Genomic DNA, 23,810 nt, shown 5'->3' on the forward strand with positions numbered 1-23,810 from the left:
ACAAAAGGTCTATTTTTGGCCCCCATAAATACACTTTTTTTTTCTAATTTTGATATGACTCTAAACACTAAATTACAAATTTGAATTTTCTAACAATTAGTCCTTCGGAAAGTTATTAACATTAGCAATCATTTATTTAATATACCTGAATCTTCAACTCCTGATAATCAATACAGTTCTCGGGTCCAAGTCTATTTTCATCAAGACTAACAATTTTGGAAGACTTACATTGACCTTCAGGATTTTTACACTTGGTTATCGGCTCAATTAAATACATTTTGCTATAATTTGCATGAACTGTCTCAACATATTTACACCGAAGACATTTGTAATCTCTTTTAATCTCTAACATCCTTGCTTGGGTCATTCTTATCACAGTACCTAGAAATAAAATATATAAAATATATAATAAATATAGTATATAATGAATATAATATATAATAAATGTAATATAATAAATATATATATATATAATATATATATATTATATAATATATAATAAATATGTATAATTATACCTTTAAATTGTATAAACTTTTCAAAATCCTTTTCACTAGGAAAAAACTTGCTGTCGCATTCATTATTAACATATAAATTTTGAAATCTAACTCGTACTTTGAATTTTACACTCATCATATAGATTTTATCGCCTTGAATAGAATTTAAGAGTTCTTGCTGTGCTGCAATTAAAGCTTCGTTCCATAATTTTAAACTGAGACTAGGATGCGAGAGGAGACTTGATGCTAAAACTGGAGCGTTGTTGTTCAATTCTGTAAAGCTGCAAAATGGAATGATAAATAGTTAAAGGAATGACTAGATTGATAAAGTTTGCAAGAGTTAATATTATTTTTACAAGTTTTCAGTATTCAAATACAACATAAAGGTGTACATGACATATTTCCTTAAGAAACTTCTGATTTGTGTAATTAATCAAACTAATCAATAAGATTTCAATATAACTGGAATAACTGGTTTTATTCTTGTTATATAATCATGCAAATATTTAAGCTAAATGTTTGAACTAAGAGTCACAGACATTTTTCTGTATCTGACTTAAATCTAAATGTATTTAAGTAGATATTTGTAAAGCTATACGTATACATTTTTCTACTCATATAGAATGTTTTGTCAGTCTGCATTTAGTCAAAACAATTAAAAATGATTGAATGCATAAATCAAAGCAAAATACAAAGACTGTCCTTTATCTCAATTATTATTATAATTCAAACTAACGTACTTTACGTGCAGCGAGAAGTATTCGGTGTCATCATCATGCTCCAATATGGTTTCAATATCTTGTCTATGAAAATTTAACAAAAACTCTTCCATTATATTCTAAGTACACCTTTTAATTAAAATAATACATATTATTTTTGCATAAAGTGCAAATTTAACCTCACAAATTCTCGTTAAGGTATTTGACAGTTCTGGACGCAACGAGATGCAAGAGACAGGATGGTAAACATGTAAGTGAAAATTAATTTAAAAGATAAATGATATATGATAAAAGATATATTTAAATTGATAATATATATATATATATATATATATATATATATATAAAAATTTATATCTAAAATAAATCGAGTATGCTTTATTATTTGTAAAAACATTTAATTTGAATATTAGTTTTTTGTATTTGCCGCTGACATGAAGTTGTAGCCTAAATAACACTACAGGTTGGCAATCGTTCTCTTAAAGTTTTGTGTTTGACACTTTACTGTCATTAAATAAGCCGACAAAATATTTCCAAAAAATATATATAAAGCATGTTGCTTATTTAATTTACTTTACATAAACAATTATTTATCTAATTACTAAGTTATCATGGAGACGTTACTCGAGCAACAGCGACGTTACCACGAAGAACGCGAACGTTTAGTCGACGCAATGGTTAAAGAAATGATTTTCAAGAAAACAACAGTACGTGACAATATAAATTCCGATCACAGATTAAAAATGTTATTAGACCATCACATGAACAGTACAAAAAATCTGAAAGAATTATACGAAGATAAAGACGGCGCCCGAAAAGATGAAGTCGCTGCCCTGTCAGGCCCAAACGAGTTCAATGAATTCTACAACCGTCTAAAACAAATCAAAGAGTTCTACCGAAAGCACCCACACGAGATAAGTGTCCCCCTTTGCGTAGAATTCCAAGAGTTAGATAACATGCGTAATAACACCTCAGAAGAATACACAAATCTTGTTGAGTTCACCGACGAAGAAGGTTATGGTAAATATTTAGATCTACACGAATGTTATGAAAAGTATATTAACCTCAAAAACATTGACAAAATCGATTACATATCCTACTTAACAAGTTTTGATCACTTGTTTGAAATCCCGAAAGACCGTAAAAATTCCGAGTACCGCAAATATTTAGAAATGTTGCTCAATTATTTGCATGATTATATCACCAGGATAAAACCGCTTTTGGATATTGAAAAGGAACTGAATTCGGTTCATAAAGACTTTATCGAACAGTGGGAGAACGGTAGTTTTCCTGGTTGGCCCAAAGAAGCAGGTAGTGCTTTGACAAATATCGGAGCACATTTAGATTTATCCGCGTTTTCCAGTTGGGAAGAATTAGCATCTTTAGGTTTAGATAGATTAAAATCAGCCCTGTTAGCTTTAGGTTTGAAATGCGGGGGTACGTTAGAAGAACGTGCACAAAGACTGTTTTCAACAAAAGGCAAAAAGTCTTTTGATTCTAATTTATTAGCTAAAAACAAACAAGGAAAAGAGCAATCCAAAGATAATGAGCGACAGAAAGAAATAGCATTTTTAGAGGCACAAATATATAGATTTTCTGATATTTTAAGCGAGCAAAGATTAGCTACGAAGGAGAATGTACAAAGAAAACAAGCACGTACCGAAGGTGAGCGTGATGATAGCGATGTTGAAGCGAGCGCTAGTGAATCAGATGAAGATGATACTGATGATGTACCGCATAATCCCAAAAACCTACCGCTTGGATGGGACGGCAAACCGATTCCATACTGGTTGTACAAACTGCACGGCTTGAATATAAGCTATAATTGTGAAATATGTGGAAACTTTACTTACAAAGGTTCGTAAATTCCAAACATATTTTTCAATACATTCTGTACTTTACCTGCTAATTTTTTTCTAGGTCCCAAAGCTTTCCAAAGGCACTTTGCAGAATGGCGTCACGCCCACGGCATGCGTTGTCTAGGAATCCCCAACACTGCCCATTTTGCCAATGTGACCCAAATCGAAGACGCTCTGGCACTGTGGGAGAAACTGAAAAATCAAAAACAAGGTGAAAGATGGCACCCGGAACAAGATGAAGAATTTGAGGACTCACTTGGAAATGTTGTGAACAGGAAAACGTATGAGGACTTGAAGCGACAAGGTTTATTGTAGTGGATACAAATATATGTTTTGTAATATGATTTTTAAAACAAGAATACAGATAAGTTTTAGCCAAAAAAGTCTTGTAATTTTTTAAATACATTATATAAAATATTTGTACACACATTTGTTTTTATTATATATAAACTTACTTATAAAAACTTGTTGATAATCTTTAACAATTATAATAATCATCACATAGAATCCTCATTAGTTGAAACTGACGACAGCAATATTAAAATTGATTGAGCATACATCTATATTAAAACCTTTTTACCAGGCAATTCGGCTTCATAAAATAGCATTGTCATGGCAATGCTACCTTATACTTGTTTATTGGCAGTGAAAATTGCAAAAATATCTATTGGCAGTGAAAATTGCAAAAATATCTATTGGCCGTGCGATCAGGCGTATTTTACATATAAAGGAATCACGTGATCGATTTTTAAACTCCCCCACCAAACATAATGTGTAGTTACAAGAAAAAACTGAAAAACTGTTTTGAAATATTTTTTTTGAAAATTTTGAATTTTTTAAAAGAAAATCAGTTAAAAAAACCTCACGTGGTTAATGGACGCCCCTAAAAAAGCAAGAAAAAATCTTATGAAAACTGCACCATTTAGAATTCTGTTTTGTTACATTTATTATTATTTGTCACCTATTGTTTTTATTCTATTTTATTGTTTCTCTAGTATTATTTTTATTATTCACAAATTTTATTTATTATTATAACTCGCTTCTATTTCATATTAAATCATCATAATACGGATATCATTTTGATGAAAGTACTATCTTGTATTTTGTACTCTATTTTATTTATATTTATGTTATTTTTCACTTATGCTACTAGATGTTATATTATTTAGCAGTTGTAACAGATATTATGATTTAAAAAAAAATAGAATTCTGTTATCATAACATTATTCCTTGCTTGTTTATATGTAAAATACGCCTGATCGCACAGCAAATAGATACACATTTTCATAATTTTCAATACCAAGAACAAGCATAAGATAGCGTTGCCATGACAACGCTATTTTATTAGGCAGAATTGCTACCTTAATATCATGACGAAATTTTTACTCCACAGTATAAAACATTTATTTATATTTTTAATTTATAAATATTCCTGTGCATGCACTGTGCCAGCCTTTAAATATTTTATATACAATTGTATAAAACAATTTTTAGTGATTTCTTAAATTTAGTTAGTATTTTGGTTGTTTGAGGTTTTGAAGGCAAGAATGCGTTATTGAATTTATTTTCACATTCAATAAACATTTTATGGACCAAATTGTATTATATATATATATATATATATATATATATATATATATATATATATATATATAAAGCTGTTCTTGGGCATCCATCCAGTAATTAAAAACAGTTTTATTGATAGAAAATGTTTTTATTAACAAAACATACGTTTCGGGTTCGGATTTGACCCATCATCAGTGCTACAATTAGAATATTTCAGGGTTACAATTTAAAACAATATAAAAAATACATAATTACAGACAAAAATAAATAAAAACATGTAAAAAAGCATAAATCTGATCAATTTAATAAATTTGTTTTATAACTAATATATATTGTGAAAGTATTGATTAGATTTAGGCTTTTTTACATGTTTTTATTTGTATTTTTCTGTAATTGTGTATTTTTTATATTGTTTTAAATTGTAACCCTGAAATATTTTAATGTAGCACTGAAGATGGGTCAAATCAAGACACGAAACGTACGTTCTCATAATAAAAACATTTTCCTTCAATAAAACTGTTTTTAATTACTGCCCAAGAACAACTTTATCATATTATTTCACCATCTGAAGAAAAACCTCTTGCTTTATATATATATATATATATATATATATATATAATATATATATTTCATTTTCAATTACCAATTTGGTCCATGGTGCGCATATCTTTAAAATACTATTCTTTATGTTATATTGCATATAACCCTTTGTTATCGTAACTTAAAATTAAAAAATATAACACTGGTGAATACAATAATTTGTTAGTATTTATATAAATATATGAGAACAAAATATTACAATAGTTATTTAATAACTCTAATCAATAAATTAACACATGAAGGAAATCTTTAGTTTTGAACTAATTCGCATGGGCAATGGTAATATATAGATATGAGAAATTTTATATATATATATATATTATATATATATATATATATATATATTATACAACGTACATATTTAATAGATGAATTCTAACTTTCCAAATAAATATTCTAATAAATAAAAGCAATAAGTTTTTTGTAGATGTTTAACCGCGTAACTTCGTGATTGAAATTCTTTGTAAATATACTATGATAAAAAGCTTTTAAATGTAGACTTTGTAATACTTGTAAATATCTTTTTAGAAATCTAAAAAAATACTAGGAATTGCGAGACAAGATAGATAAAAACTGCAGGATGATAATTTTTGTTTCTCAATTTTTAATTTTATATAATCCGTTTATTAAAAAATATTATCATACGGCGTTAATTAAATTATTCAATTAAAGTACTTACTAAAAAAAATGTGTTTCTGAAGTTGCAAAACGTTGTAACTAAATTATTCAATAAGTTAATTACTAAAACGTGTTTTTGACAAAAAAAACTGATGATGGAACATATAAGTTCCGAAACGTCGTAACTAAATCATTCAATAAAGTAAATAATAAAAAACTGTAACTAAATTATTCAATAAGTTAATTACTAAAACGTGTTTTTGACAAAAAAAACCTGATGATGGAACATATAAGTTCCGAAACGTCGTAACTAAATCATTCAATAAAGTAAATAATAAAAAACTGTAACTAAATTATTCAATAAGTTAATTACTAAAACGTGTTTTTGACAAAAAAACCTGATGATGGAACATATAAGTTCCGAAACGTCGTAACTAAATCATTCAATAAAGTAAATAATAAAAAACTGTAACTGAATTATTCATAAGTTAATTACTAAAACGTGTTTTTGACAAAAAAAACCTGATGATGGAACATATAAGTTCCGAAACGTCGTAACTAAATAATTCAATAAAGTAAATAATAAAAAACTGTAACTGAATTATTCAATAAGTTAATTACTAAAACATGTTTTTGACAAAAAAACCTGATGATGGAACATATAAGTTCCGAAACGTCGTAACTAAATCATTCAATAAAGTAAATAATAAAAAACTGTAACTGAATTATTCAATAAGTTAATTACTAAAACGTGTTTTTGACAAAAAAAACCTGATGATGGAACATATAAGTTCCGAAACGTCGTAACTAAATAATTCAATAAAGTAAATAATAAAAAACTGTAACTGAATTATTCAATAAGTTAATTACTAAAACATGTTTTTGACAAAAAAAACCTGATGATGGAACATATAAGTTCCGAAACGTCGTAACTAAATCATTCAATAAAGTAAATAATAAAAAACTAACTAAATTATTCAATAAGTTAATTACTAAAACGTGTTTTTGACAAAAAAAAACTGATGATGGAACATATAAGTTCCGAAACGTCGTAACTAAATCATTCAATAAAGTAAATAATAAAAAAACGTGTTCTTGACAAAAAAAAATCTCATGAAGGAACATATAAGTTGCAAAACGTCGTAACTAAAAGATAATTACTAAAAAAATGTGTTTTTACGAAAAAAAACTGGATGATGTAACATAAGATCCGAAACGTCGCAACTAAATTATTCAATCAAAAGTGTTTTTCGGAAAAAAAACCTGATGATGAAACATATAGGGTCCGAAACGTCGTATTTAAATATCTACAAACAACTTATGGTTTTTTATTAAATTAATTATTTGGAAAAGAAATACATCGTATATAATGATAAAAAACTAAAATAAATTATTAGTTAATTATTTTAAATTACTCGTATAGCGTTTTGTATTTGTATTTTTATTAAACCTGAATGTTGGCATACAAGTTCCAAAACGTACTAAATGAATAGTAAAATTATTGCTTATCATTTCGACCATTTGTTTATATATAGTCCTTTTTCAAAAATAATTTGTCGAAGAAACCATGGCTCAAAGTCGGCTTAATTTTCAATAGATTTTTTTCTTTATCAAACTTGCAATAAGAAAGTTTTACTCGCCTATGATTTTGGTAACCCTTTGTACGATCAATAATCAAAACGAAGCCCTTAAAATATTACAAGCCTACAAAACATAGTTTAACCATAACAATTAATCAAAACTAAAAAAAAATTAGGATGCTCGCAATACCTGTACATATCATGTTATCCCCCGCCATGCTGGAAATGGACTTGCAGTATTTTGCTCCTTTCACTAAAAACAAGTATAATAAATATATATTTCAAAATTCAAACTTTAAAATCAACAAACCAGTGCGCTGAATAGAAGCACAAGTTCATAACTCACAAATTCAACAAAACCATTCTAAGTGGAAACGCGAATTCATTTTTAAGTTAACTCTTCGGATGATAAGGGAAGCAGGAAATCTTAAGATGCTATGTAATAGTAATTATCCTACTGGAGGATTTAAAAAACTAAACCCGTGACTGTTACGGACCAAAACCTACATCATGAACACCAAACAGAATAAAAAAATATTTTAGAAACTACAACTTGATTTCTGAAAGAATTGAACCTATGAATCAGTTCGGTGTCTATGAGTAGATTTTGGTCTGTTACAGCCAAGGCTTATAATTAGTTTTTTAGATTACCCCGATGGATGTACACCACTACTGCATAGTATCTCAAGACTTCCTGCCATCCTTAATCGTCTTCGGAGTCAACTTTCAAATGAATGTTTCCATTATCATTTAGAACAGTAGTGCTGTACTTGTGAGTACAAACTTATGCTTCCTTTTAGTGCCAATGGTTTGTTGATTTAAAAGAATGAAATCTTAAAATATACATTTAAAATACTTTTATTCTTAGAGAAAAGAGCAGAACACCACAAGACCATCCCAACATGACGATAGAGCACACGATATGTGCAAGTAAAGAGTGCAGCTCAATTTTCCAAAATTTAATAAACTACTACAACCGAACCGAAGTTTCGAAGACGTTCAAAATTTAAGGTTTTAAATGTTTTTGACCATCAACCTTAGAGTCATACAAAGTTTCAACAAATTCCAGACGAGCACAAACCCGAAGAAAAACAAGTCAAATTTAATCAAAATCTAACCAAAATAATTGATCAACGTTTAAAAAAAATTAGGATTAATCACGTAAGGCTTTTAGGGAAAGAAGAGAAGGATTTAAAAAAATCACAATTAAAATCATAATTAAAAAAAAAAACAGAAATTTTACGCTTATTTCGTAAATTCGAAAAATTCATTCGGAAAATTTTACGTAACTAAAAATACACGTAAATTTTGTTGAGGGAGGAGGGATAATTTCAAATATCACGACGAATCACCGAGGCGGAGGGAAGAGTCTAGTAAGATATCACGTGTATTTATTTTTTACCTAAATTAAAAAAAACACAAATTTTAAATTTATTTCAAATATTAATGAATTTAAAAAATTAGTTCGGAAAATTTTACGTAACTAAAAATGCACGTAAAGTATGTTGAGGGAGGGGGGATAAATTTAAATATCACGACAAATCACCAAGGAGGAAAGAGGAGTCTAGTAAGATATCACGTGTATTTTTATTTTAACCAAATTAAAAAAAAATTAACGTTTATTTCGTAAATTCGAAATATTTGTTCGGAAAATTTTACGTAAATAATGTAATATTTGGTGGGAGAGAAGGGATAATTTTAAATATCACGACAAATCACCAAGGGGGAGATAAGAATTTAGTAAGGTATCACGTGTACTTTCTTTTTATCTGAATTTAAAAAAAAAACTCAAATTTTACATTTATTTTGTAAATTCCAAAAATTTGTTCGGAAAATTTTATGTAACTAAAACTACACGTAATGTTTGGTGGGGAGGGAGATAATTTTAAATATCACCATCACCTAGAGCGAGTTCTAGAAATCCCTAAAAAAATCGATCACGTGATTAAAGAACGCCCCCTTATGTGTATGTTGTGTAACACAAATTATGTTCAGGGGCGTCCATTAATCACGTGATCGAATTTTTAAGGATTTTTGGACCCCCCTCCTCTCTTGGTGATACGTAGTAATATTCAAAATACCCCCCTTCCCGGCCAAACATCAAGTGTATTTTTAGTTACGGGAAAAAATTGTAAAATTTTTAAATTTTGTTTGAAAATGTTCAAAAAATTCCGGTAAATCTTACTATACCCCTCTAATATACAGTGGTACCCCGACATACGAGTTGTTTGGTATGTTTCGAGATACGTGTCGCCAAAGGACTAATTTGTTGCTTCGATATATGAGTAAAATCCTATTTAAGCGAGTAACAGATTTCTCCAAAAATGTTAATGAAAAAATAAAAATTTGAAAAATTTCATCAGCTGCAGCAATGATTTTTCTACCCCAAAAATATTTTGGTTGTTTTATGATAGTAAATCATTTTATAGTCAGCCGTTTTAATCATATATCAATATTAATTGCGTAGTAATGGTTTATCCACTCGATTTAATCAAGTATTATTATATTGCTTGAAATTATAACAATAAATATTTTTTGCTTTTTGTAATTTCACAAGTCCGTATTTCCAAAATATTTAAATAACAAAAATTAAATTAATAAATACTAAGTGTTGAAACAAATTAAGTGTTGAAACAAAATAAATCTCGATGTAAATGGGATTCATGTAGAAGATGTCAAAGAAATAATAAAAAAATATAGCACTGGACTTTCTCAAAAATATTAATAGTAGTGTTTTCGAAGAAGAACATTGAAAACTATGAAAATGTCTATTTATTTGCTGTGCAATCAAGGCGTATTTCACATATAAACAAGCAAGAAAGAATGGCGTATTTCACATATAAACAAGCAAGAAAGAATGTTATGATAACATAATCTTCTATGATGCAGTTATCATAACATTCTTTCTTACTTTGTTTATATGTAAAAAACGTCTGATCGCACAGCAAATAGATAAACCTTTTCATAATATTTAAAACCAAGAACAAGCATAAGAGAGCGTTGCCATGACAACGCTATGATAGCCAGAATTGCCCCTTAATTTTCATATCTATCTATTACCACAACATGCCCGATTATCTATGTAACTAAATATACAACAAACTCTAAACTTCACTAAAATATTAACAAGAAAAATTAATTATTATTGCCATTATGTCATTAAAACGATCGCGAAAGCATAAACAACACATTCAATAAAATTTTGAACAATCACACAGATCGATATGAATTAAGTTCAGTATGATATTGTTAATACAGAGATAAAAATAATCAAAGTCATTTATATAAAAAATCCTGTTCCTCTGATTAAAATTCTATATCTCTTGCTGTATAGACAATATCATAAAAAACATAATTCATTTTATTACTAACTATTACAAATTTTCTGTTCCAATCACGTGGCCTTATTCAAGAATTCTATCGTCTGCTCCTGTAAAATGGCAGCGAGTTCCTTGACCCATTCGTCCAGAATCACTGCAGACATAACGAGATTATATAAACTATCGTTGGACGAGGATGAATTAGCACCATTGTCGTTGGTCATGAGACTTCTATTGGCCTCGATGCCCCAGTAAGTGGCAGGACTATATTGCACGGTAATATTGTCAGCTATGTTGATCTGGGATTGGGGTTCGCCACTGTTTCCATTGTTTGTGGTGGAATTACCTGAGGATAAAAATATAATATATATATATATATATATATATATATATAAAATATATATATTAGCAAACCCGACGAACTCCGTTTCGCGACCAGATGGTTTCGTGAGAAAGATGAAGGAATTTTTTGTTTGTTTTATATTTGAAAAGGAAAAATTTGATTTTATTATACAACAGTAATAAATTTATTTCGATTACAAAAATGAAGTGTTTTTCAATTGAACTTCTCTAAGTAAATGAAAGTGAATCCGCAAATTATCCGTTTCATTGAAGTGCTCTTTGGTAAACCACATTTTTTGTTTTTTGGTCTGACGTTAACACAAACAAAGCGGATGGTTTTCCAACTTGTGAACATGCAACGTATAACTGCCCATGTAAAAAAAAATGATTTTCTAAATAATCTATTTGAAATTTATCCCGCAAACACAAAGCGATTGGCCTTGCGACTTGTTATTGCAAACGCAAGGCGAACTGGAAATTGCAATCATTTTGAAGTCAAACGGAAGACCAGTCGGAATCATTGGTATGTCACCAAATCGCCAGAAATTTTTGATTGAATGGTGAAATTCAGTGCGTGAACATCATTATTCTTTACGGCAAGAATTGCTCGTTGACTTAACCAAGCATAATTCTGATAATTCTCACTAATGTCATTACTCGAATTTTTAATTACTGTGCGTGAAGTTCCAGCAGCTTGCATTAAGGCACATTATTTTTATATATATAAAAGATATTTGTGAAGAAGAAATTGATGTTACTGAGTGTGAAAAATTTTACTTAAGGGACTTAAATTTAGTTCACTCAGTAGAGTTTCCTTTTCTCTTTTTTTGCTTACCAGTAGAGTCCCTTTTTACAATACATTACAAATTTTATGAATATTTTCAAATGGGACTATACTAAGTTTCGATGTTTGGAGATAGAAAAGGGACTCTACTGACGAGCAAAAGTTAATTTTGGTTTAGAAGCTAAAAATAACCTTATTGATATGCAAACTTGAATTTGAAGGAAACATTAAAAACTATATAGAAAAAAAAAGAAACTCTACTGACGAGCAAATTCAGAAATAGAAGATAAAAAAGGACTAAAACTGTTTCGCAGTAAAGTCTTTACCTCACCTAACATCAATATCTTCGACATTGAGTTTAAAAAACACTACACTACCTTTACATCATGTACCGTCTTAATTTTTCATTACTAATGACTTACAATAGTTCATTCCAAACATATTATAAATATTATTTATTAAATATATCAATGGTTCATTCATGCACTCAAAAACAACACATCGAATATTATATCATGAGCAGAAGAAGTTTAATTACATAATTAAATGCATTCATAAACATCACAAATTATATATATATATATATATATATATATATATATATGTATATATATATATATATATATGAAAAAAATAGATATGACTCTTCACAATTACCAATACATGCTCGAACATTATTTTTCATTACACACATACACAACAAAATATTTCTTTAAGAAATCATTCAGATGAAATATTAATAAACATGCGAATATAAATTTGAAAATCTCATACATAAAATTATATGTTGTTTTAATTTTTTGTTACCGGTCTATCATGCAAAGATAATATAAAATCCCGAGTTATAAAATAATTAAAAAAATATTCGTTACAGATAGTAGAATTATCATAAATTCACCAAGGTGGGTTATTCAAATATTTATATAATTAATAATGATATACTAGTGATGTGTCCGCTCGAATCTATCTTGATTGTAATTAGAACTAGTGGTGTATGGCATCGTGCCTTAAGGCAAGTTGCTGGAACTTCCCGTACCATGAGAAAATATTTGAGGAATATTAAATGTTTTTAAATAGATTATTATAAATACTGTAACTTTTATTATTCTTATTTTATGGACAAAATATAAAAGATTATGAAGAAATTAAAATTAAAATCCGAATTATTTTGAAAAAATTGGTAAAAAACAATTTTAATTTTGAAAAAAAGAAAAATCCCAAAAGCAATTGTTTCGTCAACACAAGCAGAAAGTTTTTTGAATCATTTAAAACTGCCATATTTTGTACATTTAGCTCCGTATCTCCGAAATGGCTAGACCTGCCTTTGCCAAAAACTAAACACAACGTCCCCTTATCATTACAAATTGAATTTTTTTTGGATAATTTAAATTGGATACTCAATTCTCTCAAAAACTCGAATTCTATTATGATAAATACAATTTTTGAATAAAATTTCGTATTAACGAAATACGTTTACCAATATTTAGATTTTAATGTAAAAGATAATTGTACAATTTAAAAATAATTTTTGGCAAATTTGTACAAAACTAACTTGTAAATACAAAATTAATCAAGATTTTCTAACCTGCAGCAATTTTATAAATTTGTTGAGTATATTTTTAAACAATATGAACCAAAATTTATTTTAAAAACAAAATTTGTGGACCATGATAGTTTTTCCACATTTTAGAATTTTATATAAATACTTAATAACCCTTGGTGAATTCATAACAATATCTAAATTAACAAAACCGCATAGATACACCACGTAGAATTTTTTTTAAAACATTTATCATGCAATTATTAATATTAATTCCGATTTAAATGGTGTTTTTGTGTATTTACCCTTGAAGAATTCGTAAATCGATGATAAACCCGTGGACGCTGTTGATGAAATGCAAAAAAGAGAAAAATACAATATTATTTCTGATTTATTGCAATTCATATATGCAGACATTCATAAATATGATATGTGATAAATAATAAAATGATGTGGCAAGTGCACTGATGATACAGCTCAAAAGAAAAAAAAAGAGTGCGCGTAAGGATCACACGCGATTGAAGTAAAACTTATTTGCTACTGTATAAAGTAGCAAATTTAAGTTGAGTAAAAATAAATATATCATATAAAAATTTTGAACAATGTTTATAAGTAATATGGTAACAATCGTGATGCACACATTTATTAGTGTCGTCAATCATTATACACATTTATATAATGATAAATTATAAATTATATATTTATGATTGTGAACAATAATGTAATCAAAGTCGTACTTGAAATATGACATGATCGTTTTAAAGTAATTGCTGATTAATAAATTTTATAATATTCATTCACACAGTGGATTATGTTAAACAACGCCTAAACAAATATTGTTTTTGCAAATTAACTCATCCTGTAACAATTGTGTTTGAAGAACTTCATGTAATTAAAATTAACATACATTCATTTACTGTTTGTATTTTTTTACGTTTTCGCTGACGATATAATTTCATTCCTTGAACAGCTGTAATATCCGTCTTGCCTAACAAATTGAAGCCATACTTTTATATTTGTTTTATTTATCAAGCCTTGCACATAGCTTGATCTATGAATCATTTGCTTTTTTATGTGAACGTTAATCATCAATATTACGAGGTAATAAATTAACCATATTATTAATGTCAACAGGCACATTTATAATTTGGCCAAACATTCCGAATTGTCCATTTGCATGCTGCAATCGTCTAATTTGCATGAAACACAACCTAGGCGAAATTAACCTTTCAGATTCAGTATCTAGTTTAGGTAGATAATTTGGTATAGGTGAAAATACAAACTCGTTAAATTTACACAAAGTGGGAATTTTAACCGAATTTAATATCTTTCGACAAGTTTGACGTCCGACCTGATTATTTCAATCAATATTCAAAAACCATTACTAAGAATTTGTTTTAGAGCATCATTTGATATTTCTAAGTCACTTTGAAGCCAAAGTCGATCACACACAAAACATACATAGCCAAAGCTATCATTTCTTACGCAGCGCAAATTTTTCCTTAGTTTTCATTATTTATTTGCGATCATTTGCACTACAATTATTTATGGGGGACGGGATAAAATATTCTTCCGATCCTGACATTTTTATTAACTCACGAATTATACTGCTAACCCATGTCGCGCCTAAAGAAGTTTTACTTCAAAAAGATAAAAGATTTAATTATTATAATGCAACTGAAAATATGCTAAATTTAGATATTTATTTTAATAGTTTCATGATAGTTTAATAGTTTATAAAGTTAACAAATCCTAAAGAAACTATACGAGTCGACTAAAAAGCAATTCCAATTTTCAACTATCATTTGAGAAATAATGGAAACATAAACTTCTCCTTCGGGAAGTTAAAAAGTTTTTCCTCTTATTTTTTTTTAAAATTATTATTATCTTAGGTTCAAAATGCAAAGCTTCTACTAAGCAATTGAAATAACCTTCTGGTTGGAAATTGCAATTAAAATAATTTTCTGATTAAGTTTTACAATAAAGAAACACTTGACAAATAAAATATTTTATATTGAATGCTTTTTGGTTCACAATTAGCAGGTGAATTAATAAAAAGATTCCTCCATTATGTAGTTTAAAAAATTCTCTTTTGAGCTGTATCAATCTCAAAAATTCAAAACAAACCATTCATTTCAAGCAAAACCGAATGAAAAAATGTGTGAATAAATAATAAATATACCAATATCTAAACTTACCTGAATTTAAATTCGTCCGTTTAAATATTTGCGTCAGTGATGTACTTATGCTTTTTCGTTTGGGTTCATTTCTTTTGAACGGATCATAATTTGTTGAACTATATTGAGCTGCTAAAGCAGTCCTATTGTTGCTTTCAACTGCTCGATATCTTGTGTCGAAAGAATTTGTACCTAAAAAAAAAATATAATAGGATTAATAATGAATCATGAGTTTATTAATAACAAAGTGTGTTTTATTATTGTACCTCCAAGTATTGCAGTACTATTGGCAGCTTGATTTCTATTCTTATTGGCTGCTTCGATGGCATTCTTTCTGGCATTCACAAGTCTAGATTCTCTTTCTAATAGAAAACTTTGAGCTTGTTCTGCTATCTGAACGGAATCTTGTACTTGTACTGATAGACTTGTGTCGATGTATTCTCGTACTGATAAGATGATCTGAAAAAAAGGATAATATAAATGATTGATTGCAAATTTATTTTAATATTTCAGAATATTAGTTCTATTTAGAAGTATTGCAGGTAGTAAAAACCTTGTAAAACATCTGAAAATTATGTAAATTGTCTGCAAGTGCTGTAAATTGACTGAAAATGCAATCAACTCCTTGAAAATGCTGTAAATTGACTGAAAATGCTCTAAACCATCTGAAAATACTGTTAGATTGTCTGAAAATACTGTAAGTTGTATGAAAATACTGTAAATTGTATGAAAATACTGTAAGTTGTATGAAAATACTGTGAGTTGTATGAAAATACTGTAAATTGTCTAAAAATGCTGCAAATTGACTGAAAATGTTTAAAAATACTCTAAATTGTCTGAAAAAACTGTAAATTATCTAAAAATATTGTAAACCGCTGTAAGTTGTCTGAAAATGCTGTAAATTGACTGAAAATGATATCAACTTTCTGAGAATGCTATCAACACTCTGAAAATAATGTAAATTGATTGAAAATGCTGTAAATTGACTGAAAATGCTGTAAAATGCTGTAAACAGACTGAAAATGATATAAACCATCTGAAAATGTTGTAAGCAGTCTGAAAATGCTGTAAACAGTTTGGAAATGTTGTAAACAGTTTGAAAATTTTGTAAATATTCTGAAAATGCTGTAAACCGCCTGAAAATGTTGTAAATCATCAGAAAATATTGTAAAGCGTCTAAAAATATGAAAATCGTCTGAAAATGCTGTAAACCACCTGAAGATATTTTTAACCATCTGAAAATACTGTAAACTATCAGAAAATACTATAAACTATCTGAAAACGTTGTAAATCTTTTTGAAATGTTGTCAACTGTTTAAAAACGTTATAAATCGTCTGAAAACGCTATAAATTGTCTGAAAATGCTGTATGTTGTCTGAGAACGCTGTAAATAGTCAGTAAATGTTGTAAATCGTCTGTAAATGCTGTAATAAATATTGTAAATTGTCTGCAAATGCTGTAAATCGTCTAAAAATGCTGTAAGTTGTCTGAAATTCAGTAAAAATGCAGTAAATTGTCTTAAAACTTAGTAAATTGTCTAAAAATACTGTGAACCAAATCATCTGAAAACATTGTAAACCACCTAAAAACGTCGTAAATCATCTAAAAATATTATAAATTGTCTGATAAAAATATTGTAGAATATCTGAATGTTTCTAGATCAGATCCTTCAAAAATCTTTACCCTTCTTCTGAGTTTTTAAGAACTTAATAATATTTCAAGCTCCAGGACAGAAAATCTATCTTAAATTAAATATGTAGTTTTATTAAACATAATGTACCTGATATACAGTTCGAATTGGTGCTTTGGTATGAGTATGAGTACTAAGTAATAATGTCCGAAGCAAATCTTGTGGGAACACACTCAGCCTGGACAAAAGCCCCGTCAAATGAATATTAACATAAACAGAATTCGAAGGCATGGCTTGAAGCTTAGAAAACAGTATTGCCAGAAATTCACCTGCATAAATAATAAAAGTAATAGAATAATTTTATATGATTCAAAGGAAATAGTGTACCCAATTTTATTTACCTATACAATTCGCATCAACTAAATCACTATCACCGCCACTACTAAACATAATATTAGCTTTAACTTCCTTCTCCTCTTCCGAAAGACAACTAACATCCTTACTATGTCCATCATCTCCCCCTGCTCCAAGAAAATCATCCGGTTTATATTTAAAACTCTCATACCCACTACTATCACCCAATGACTGCAGACTATCCAATTGTTTCTTCGAACAATCTTCATTATTATTATCATTTCCTGAAGTCAAATGCTCCAAAATAGCATTCTCGTCTTCGATCAAGTTCAAACTGGCTGCTTCGTGAAGGAACTCCTTCACAGTGTCCAATAGAGCAGGATCAGATGATATTAAACTAGTTGGTGTCGATGTAAAGCTTGTTTTTATTGGTTCATTGAATAAAGAATAGGAAGATGTATTGTCTGAGTTGTTGGTTGTGTGTTTGGTAGATTTTAGGCTGTGGTCGTAACGATTAGACCATACTTCACAGGCTTTTTGGCATGTTACCAGTTTTTGGTGGGCATCGCAGAGATATGCGTGGTAATTACGATACAAGGTTCCACTAGAGTACAACTGAAAAAAAAGAATCATTTTTAATTTATATTTTTATTTATATTTTACTTTTTAAATATATAGCCCACAGATTTTTTCCAAGAGAACTTAAAATATAATAATTTTACATTATGGATAACAAATTGCAATATATAGTAAAATTAATAAGGCACTTAAACAAAATTACATAATACGGAATTTTATTTACATAAAATAAGATAAAATAATAAAAGTTATTTGAAAAGAAATAAAAAAGTTAACTTATTTATAAAATATTAAACAGATTTTAATAAATAGTAAACTTAAAGTAGCATGATCTATTATTCAAAAACAGCGTAGAAGAGGTTAGTTAAAACATATTAACAGTTTATATTATCTTACCCCATAGTGATTCCAATTAGTAGGCATATTTTTTGAAATAGGTGGTGTTTCAGGTCGCACATAAGTTGATTTATTCAGATCTCTATCTATCAATTTGGAACATGATTGCATTATGTTTGGTGACAGTGCAAGAAACTTTTCGACATTGTGAAAATTCATGTCGTCCAGGAAATGGGTAAACCGGCTGAAATAAATACACAAAATAAAATTTTATTTTATATATATACAAATATATCATATATGAAATTCATCTGTAATGATGTATGTAAATATACTTCTCCTAAACAATTATTTGGATTTTGATAAATGTTTCTAAAGTTTGTTAAGTGAATTTTTTAGGATTTAAATATGATTATAAAGATATAGTAATATTGTAGGAATAAATGGAAAGAAATGCAAAAAACGACATGTCAATGTTTGACATTGAAAACATTTGAGACATTGTTCGGCATTGAAAGCAAATGAAAACTGTAATCTGCTACAAATTTCAATTTACTTATGAGCCTAGACAAAATTAGAATATGTGTAATAAATACATGACCATGAATAAAAAATATGTAATGCCTACATTATTATTGCCAAAAATCAGCTGTAGATGTGCCAGAAATTAAAATAATATAACATGCAGGGTATATGTTTGGCAGATTGAATTATTATTTAATTCATTTAAAATATAATATTAGGTAATAATCAGGGCCGGTCCTATCTGGAATGTTGCACAAGATTTGGATGTGATATTTTCTTTACAGTTTTTTTTTTCAATATAATTCAAGAAATATATAATTTCTTTGCAGTTTTACTAATCTTTACACAATATTTTTTAAATACATTAAAAATTTCATTTTAAAACAACAAATGGGAAAGTAAAGATGAACACATGAAATTCAGCCCTTACAATATCAATTCAGAGAAGCTTAAAGATACAATTTTGGATATCCTAAATAATAAAAAATTAAATTAAAATAATCCAACATGAAGTACCAATGTTACTTTTAATAAAGTGCTAGAATTGCTTTGCTCTATGATTTGATCAATAGAATAAATCACATAAAATACCCAAAATAAATAAGTAAAATCTTTCAAAAGCCAAATAATAAACAATGATAATTTTAATGATAAACTGTTAAAGCGGGTAAAATGATAAGGACAGGGGGGCTAGGAAAAAAATGACATGCTGGCGCTGGGGACCCCAGGAGGGTCCCTGGTAATAATGCATATTAAATTATTACTAAGAAAAATATAATTTAGATATTATAATTGCTAAAAACTAGCTAAAATATGATGTGAGATTATAAAAATGGTTGGAAAAATCCAAGGACACTATATATTATTTTTTTTTAAGTTTAAAAGACTTCAATTTCCAATATAATAGTGTGGGAATTGATACTCAATTTAATTTAAAGCAGTTCTGCATTTAACATCGCTCATATTGATGTATGGGTGTGAAGAGTAATTTAAAAAATAATATTTATTATTTTTAGGTAAACGGTAAATATTAGTATTAAAAAATTGTAGACGTAACCTTTTGTTATAAAAATTTATATCAATCTAATAATAAGCAAAATCCGGATTGAAATTTGAATCTGATCGTTAATATATATATTGATTAAAATGTTTTTCTAAACTTTATTAATGAAAAAAATGTAATTATTAAAGTTTTGAATAAAAGAGCACATTACAAAACTTATAATAAATAACCAAGTGACTTTTATAAGTGTGTTAAATACTATTTAGAACTACATCCTATTTACCTTGCTATCATTTTAACATACGTTCTATGATGCAAATGAGTATTAGGAAAGGATTCATTAGTCACATACTAATGCAACTAATTTATTGGAAAAATATCTTTAGATGTAGCACTAACAAATAAAAACTGTCATGTGCCAAATAATTTCAATTTACTTATGAGCCTAGACCAGTGATTCCCAAACTTATTTCACCTACCGCCCCCTTTCCAGAAAAATTGTTACTCAGCGCCCCCCTTACAAACTTTCCGAAGCGGAAGTTTGTTTTCATCAAAAAATCCAATTCGCTAATTTTATGTTTTCTCGACGTTTCAAGCCATTCTGAATCGAATGAGACCAACAATTGAAAAGATTATGTGTGTGTGTGTTTAGATTTTTTGCCGTAAATCGTCGTTTTCTCAAAAATGGATGGACCGATTTCAAAAATTTAAAAGCCATTCGATGTATCTCGATGAGGACTAACGTTTCTCAGTTTTGTTCGACGATCGGCCGAGCCGTTTCTTTGTAAATCGCAGAAAAGTGAAAAAAATTTCGTCCACGTTTTAGCCCGCAATTCTGAATCGATTTTGAAAATTCAAAAACTGTTGGAAACATATTGTTTGGGAATCGACCTAATTAGTTTTTGGTAATGATCGGCCAGGCCGTTTTCTTGTAATAAAGTGTTTTTATTAACATAAGTACACTATATTAATAAGTTGTAGTAATTTTTTAGACAATTTTTATGTTTTTTTGACGGTAGATACCACAGTCTTATTGATAATACTAAAATATTACGGTCCTACGACAAGTCAATTCGACAAGAAAATTCGTCAAAGTTTACAAAAATTGGTATCGATTTTATGGCGTTTGTCAAAATTAGAACTTTCAACGATGTTTGCTTAAAAACGCATAAACCGATTTTAAAAATTTAGAAGCCAATCGATGTATTTCGATTATAATTTTAATGTGAGGGAAAAGGAATGACGGGCGGTGCGCTCGTACCTACGGTAAAGTTAGTTACTAGGCTTCGATAAATCTATTTTACAAAACGCAGCATTCGAGTGGACAGTTACGGGTAGATATCAAAAGAAATATAATTAATAGCACGGCAAATAAAGATCATATATCCGCCAATTTTACAGAATCTCTTACAGAAAATCTCTTAAAGAATCTCTTACAGAAAATCTCTTAAAGAATCTCTTACAAAATTTGGTAAAGTTACACGCTTTTGAAAAGTTACACAAATTATCGACACACAAAGAAACGTATGGACCATTCTTTTCATTAAACCTTTTGCAAAACAAGAATTGGCGGTGCACAGCTTTAAAACGGATGTATTTACTAATACACCAATGCAGATATGTTTGAATAACTTTAACTAAAATATTATCTTTATATAATTCAGTGTTAATTTTAATCATTTATTTATATATAATATTAATATTATACTATTTTTTTAGTTTTTTGCTTTAAACGCCCCTTACAACTAAGCATCGCCCCCTAAATACACCAAAGCCCATCACCGCCCCCCAGTATCGCCGCAGCGCCCCCAAGGGGGCGCTAGCGCCCACTTTGGGAATCACTGGCCTAGACAATATTAGAATATGTATAATAAGTTCATAATTATGAATAAAAAATATGTAATGCCTACATTATTAATGCCAAAAAGCAGCTGAGATGTGCCAGAAATAACTATAAATACTATATCGATTAAAATGTTTTTCTAAACTTTATTGATTATATGAAACAAAATGTAATTATTAAAGTTTTGAGTAAAAGAGCACATTACAAAATTTATAATAAATAACCAAGTGACTTTTATAAATATGTTATATAATATTTTGAGGAAAGATTTCATTAGTCACATACTTAAGATAAAGCACTAATTAGAAGTAAGAACACAAATAAGTGAATTGTGACAATTGTAAAAATGACATAGTGCTTAAAAATGTTCTTGAAAACTGAGGTTATGTTAGCACGACTAACAGTGATTATTTGGTTGTGCTTTAGTTTATGTTTTTTCTTCTGATCTGCTGAATGATCAGACACATCTGGTCTCAAATCGTTTAAAATAAAATAAGTATTTCTTTTTATTTTGACATATTGGCTATTTTACTACATATCAATATGTTACAACATCAAACAAGAAAAACGTGAAAAAAATATATAGAAAAATATAAATATGGTAGAAAATATATATATATATATATATATATATATATATATAGTGTATATATATATATATATATATATATATATATATGTGGGTGTAAGTTTAAGTATTATTTACCTGTCGACTATAAGATGATCCCCCTTCAACAAGTATTTAAAAATCAGTTCCAGCATTATGTCCTCGCAGTTAATTTCAATCAGCGATTCGAATAGAGCCAGTGATACTAAGCAAAGCTAAAAATTGAAATTTGAAAATGCAAGATCAAGTATATAAGTAGTATAAAACTATTCGTATGAAATTAATCAACTGTATAAATTTGTATTTGCAAATGTATCAAAAATCAACCAAATATTAATTCATTCAAATGTAAATTTAAACTCTCTAACTTATGATTTAAATTAATCCTTTACAATTGGGTCCATAGGAACCCGATATCTATTTCCTTCCTTCTTACCCTGTCTTCGGAGTCCAATCTCTGTACCAAAACATCCAGCAACCTGGTCCCATCGTAATTATCATCCAGCAAGAACTTCACCAGAGTCTTCAGCAGGCCTGGTTCCGTAACAGACCTCAGAACCAGATCAAAATAAGCAGTGGCTGCTACTTGTTCCTCGATTCCTGTCTGCAAAGTAGTATGGTACCTAGTTTGTGGTTGTGGCGATTTCGGAATTGTTTGTCGCCTACTACGACGCTGTAATTGGATGCACACCAAATTTCTTGGTAGTAAAAAATAGTCTTTGTCGTTGATTTTGAAAATTTGCAATATTAGGTTAGAGGCGGTTTAGGAGATCGTAAAATGGTAAAATGGTAAAATGGTAAAATTCATATTAAAAAGTATTAGTATTGATGTACATAAATCATTTATGGCAACGTGGTGTAAGAGTTAAAACACGATGAGAGGATGAGAAGAGATTATAAAACCACATGTGTATATATCGTACCTGGAAGAGGTTATATATTTCCCATAACGCCTGTTGGAGCCCCCAGTTTCAGTAGCACTATTCAATCATGGTTTTTATTCTTTTGTGCATCGAGTCGTTATTATTATAATATTCCACACACTATAATAATAACGACTCGATGCACTTAATCCACATGTTATAAAAAGAATGACTCAATGCAAAGGTTGCACAAAAAGGATTGAATTGAAGCCATAGATAAAGAAGAGAGAGTATGATGAATCGCCCTGCTGAAGTGGGGGAACATACCGTTAATATGCGAACTTCAGAATAGTAATATGAAATTTATCCAGGATAATTAACTTCTCGAATTAAAAATATGCGCGCGCGTATGAATGTGTATCATATTTTGACCGTTCATCGGCGTTTTAACAAAAACGGCTGTACCGA

The 23,810-nt window shown here is 28.8% G+C and overlaps 2 protein-coding genes across 2 annotated transcripts; one reads left to right on the forward strand and one right to left on the reverse strand.

Annotated features, from left to right (window-relative positions):
- The first annotated feature begins 1,721 nt into the window (after positions 1 to 1,721).
- Positions 1,722 to 3,449, forward strand: LOC113374355 (splicing factor 3A subunit 3-like). Its single transcript, XM_026614454.1, has 2 exons — positions 1,722 to 3,073; positions 3,137 to 3,449. Exons 1-2 carry the CDS (start codon positions 1,828 to 1,830, stop codon positions 3,388 to 3,390), a joined length of 1,500 nt encoding a protein of 499 aa, XP_026470239.1. The 5' UTR covers positions 1,722 to 1,827; the 3' UTR covers positions 3,391 to 3,449.
- Positions 3,450 to 10,757: 7,308 nt separating this feature from the next.
- Positions 10,758 to 23,450, reverse strand: LOC113372475 (UPF0518 protein AAEL005291-like; the record flags this gene model as incomplete). The annotated part of the gene is made up of 10 exons (XM_026612812.1): positions 10,758 to 11,105; positions 13,731 to 13,769; positions 15,624 to 15,794; positions 15,869 to 16,061; positions 17,383 to 17,561; positions 17,634 to 18,201; positions 18,562 to 18,745; positions 22,579 to 22,694; positions 22,916 to 23,152; positions 23,403 to 23,450. Coding segments are annotated over 10 exons (2,007 nt in total), but the record flags the coding sequence as incomplete, so codon positions are not given.
- Between the last annotated feature and the right edge of the window lie 360 nt (positions 23,451 to 23,810).

This window comes from Ctenocephalides felis, unplaced genomic scaffold (assembly GCF_003426905.1).
Source record: "Ctenocephalides felis isolate EL2017-DRISC unplaced genomic scaffold, ASM342690v1 CF-g0.4_SCAFFOLD_00845, whole genome shotgun sequence".
Taxonomy (NCBI): domain Eukaryota; kingdom Metazoa; phylum Arthropoda; class Insecta; order Siphonaptera; family Pulicidae; genus Ctenocephalides; species Ctenocephalides felis.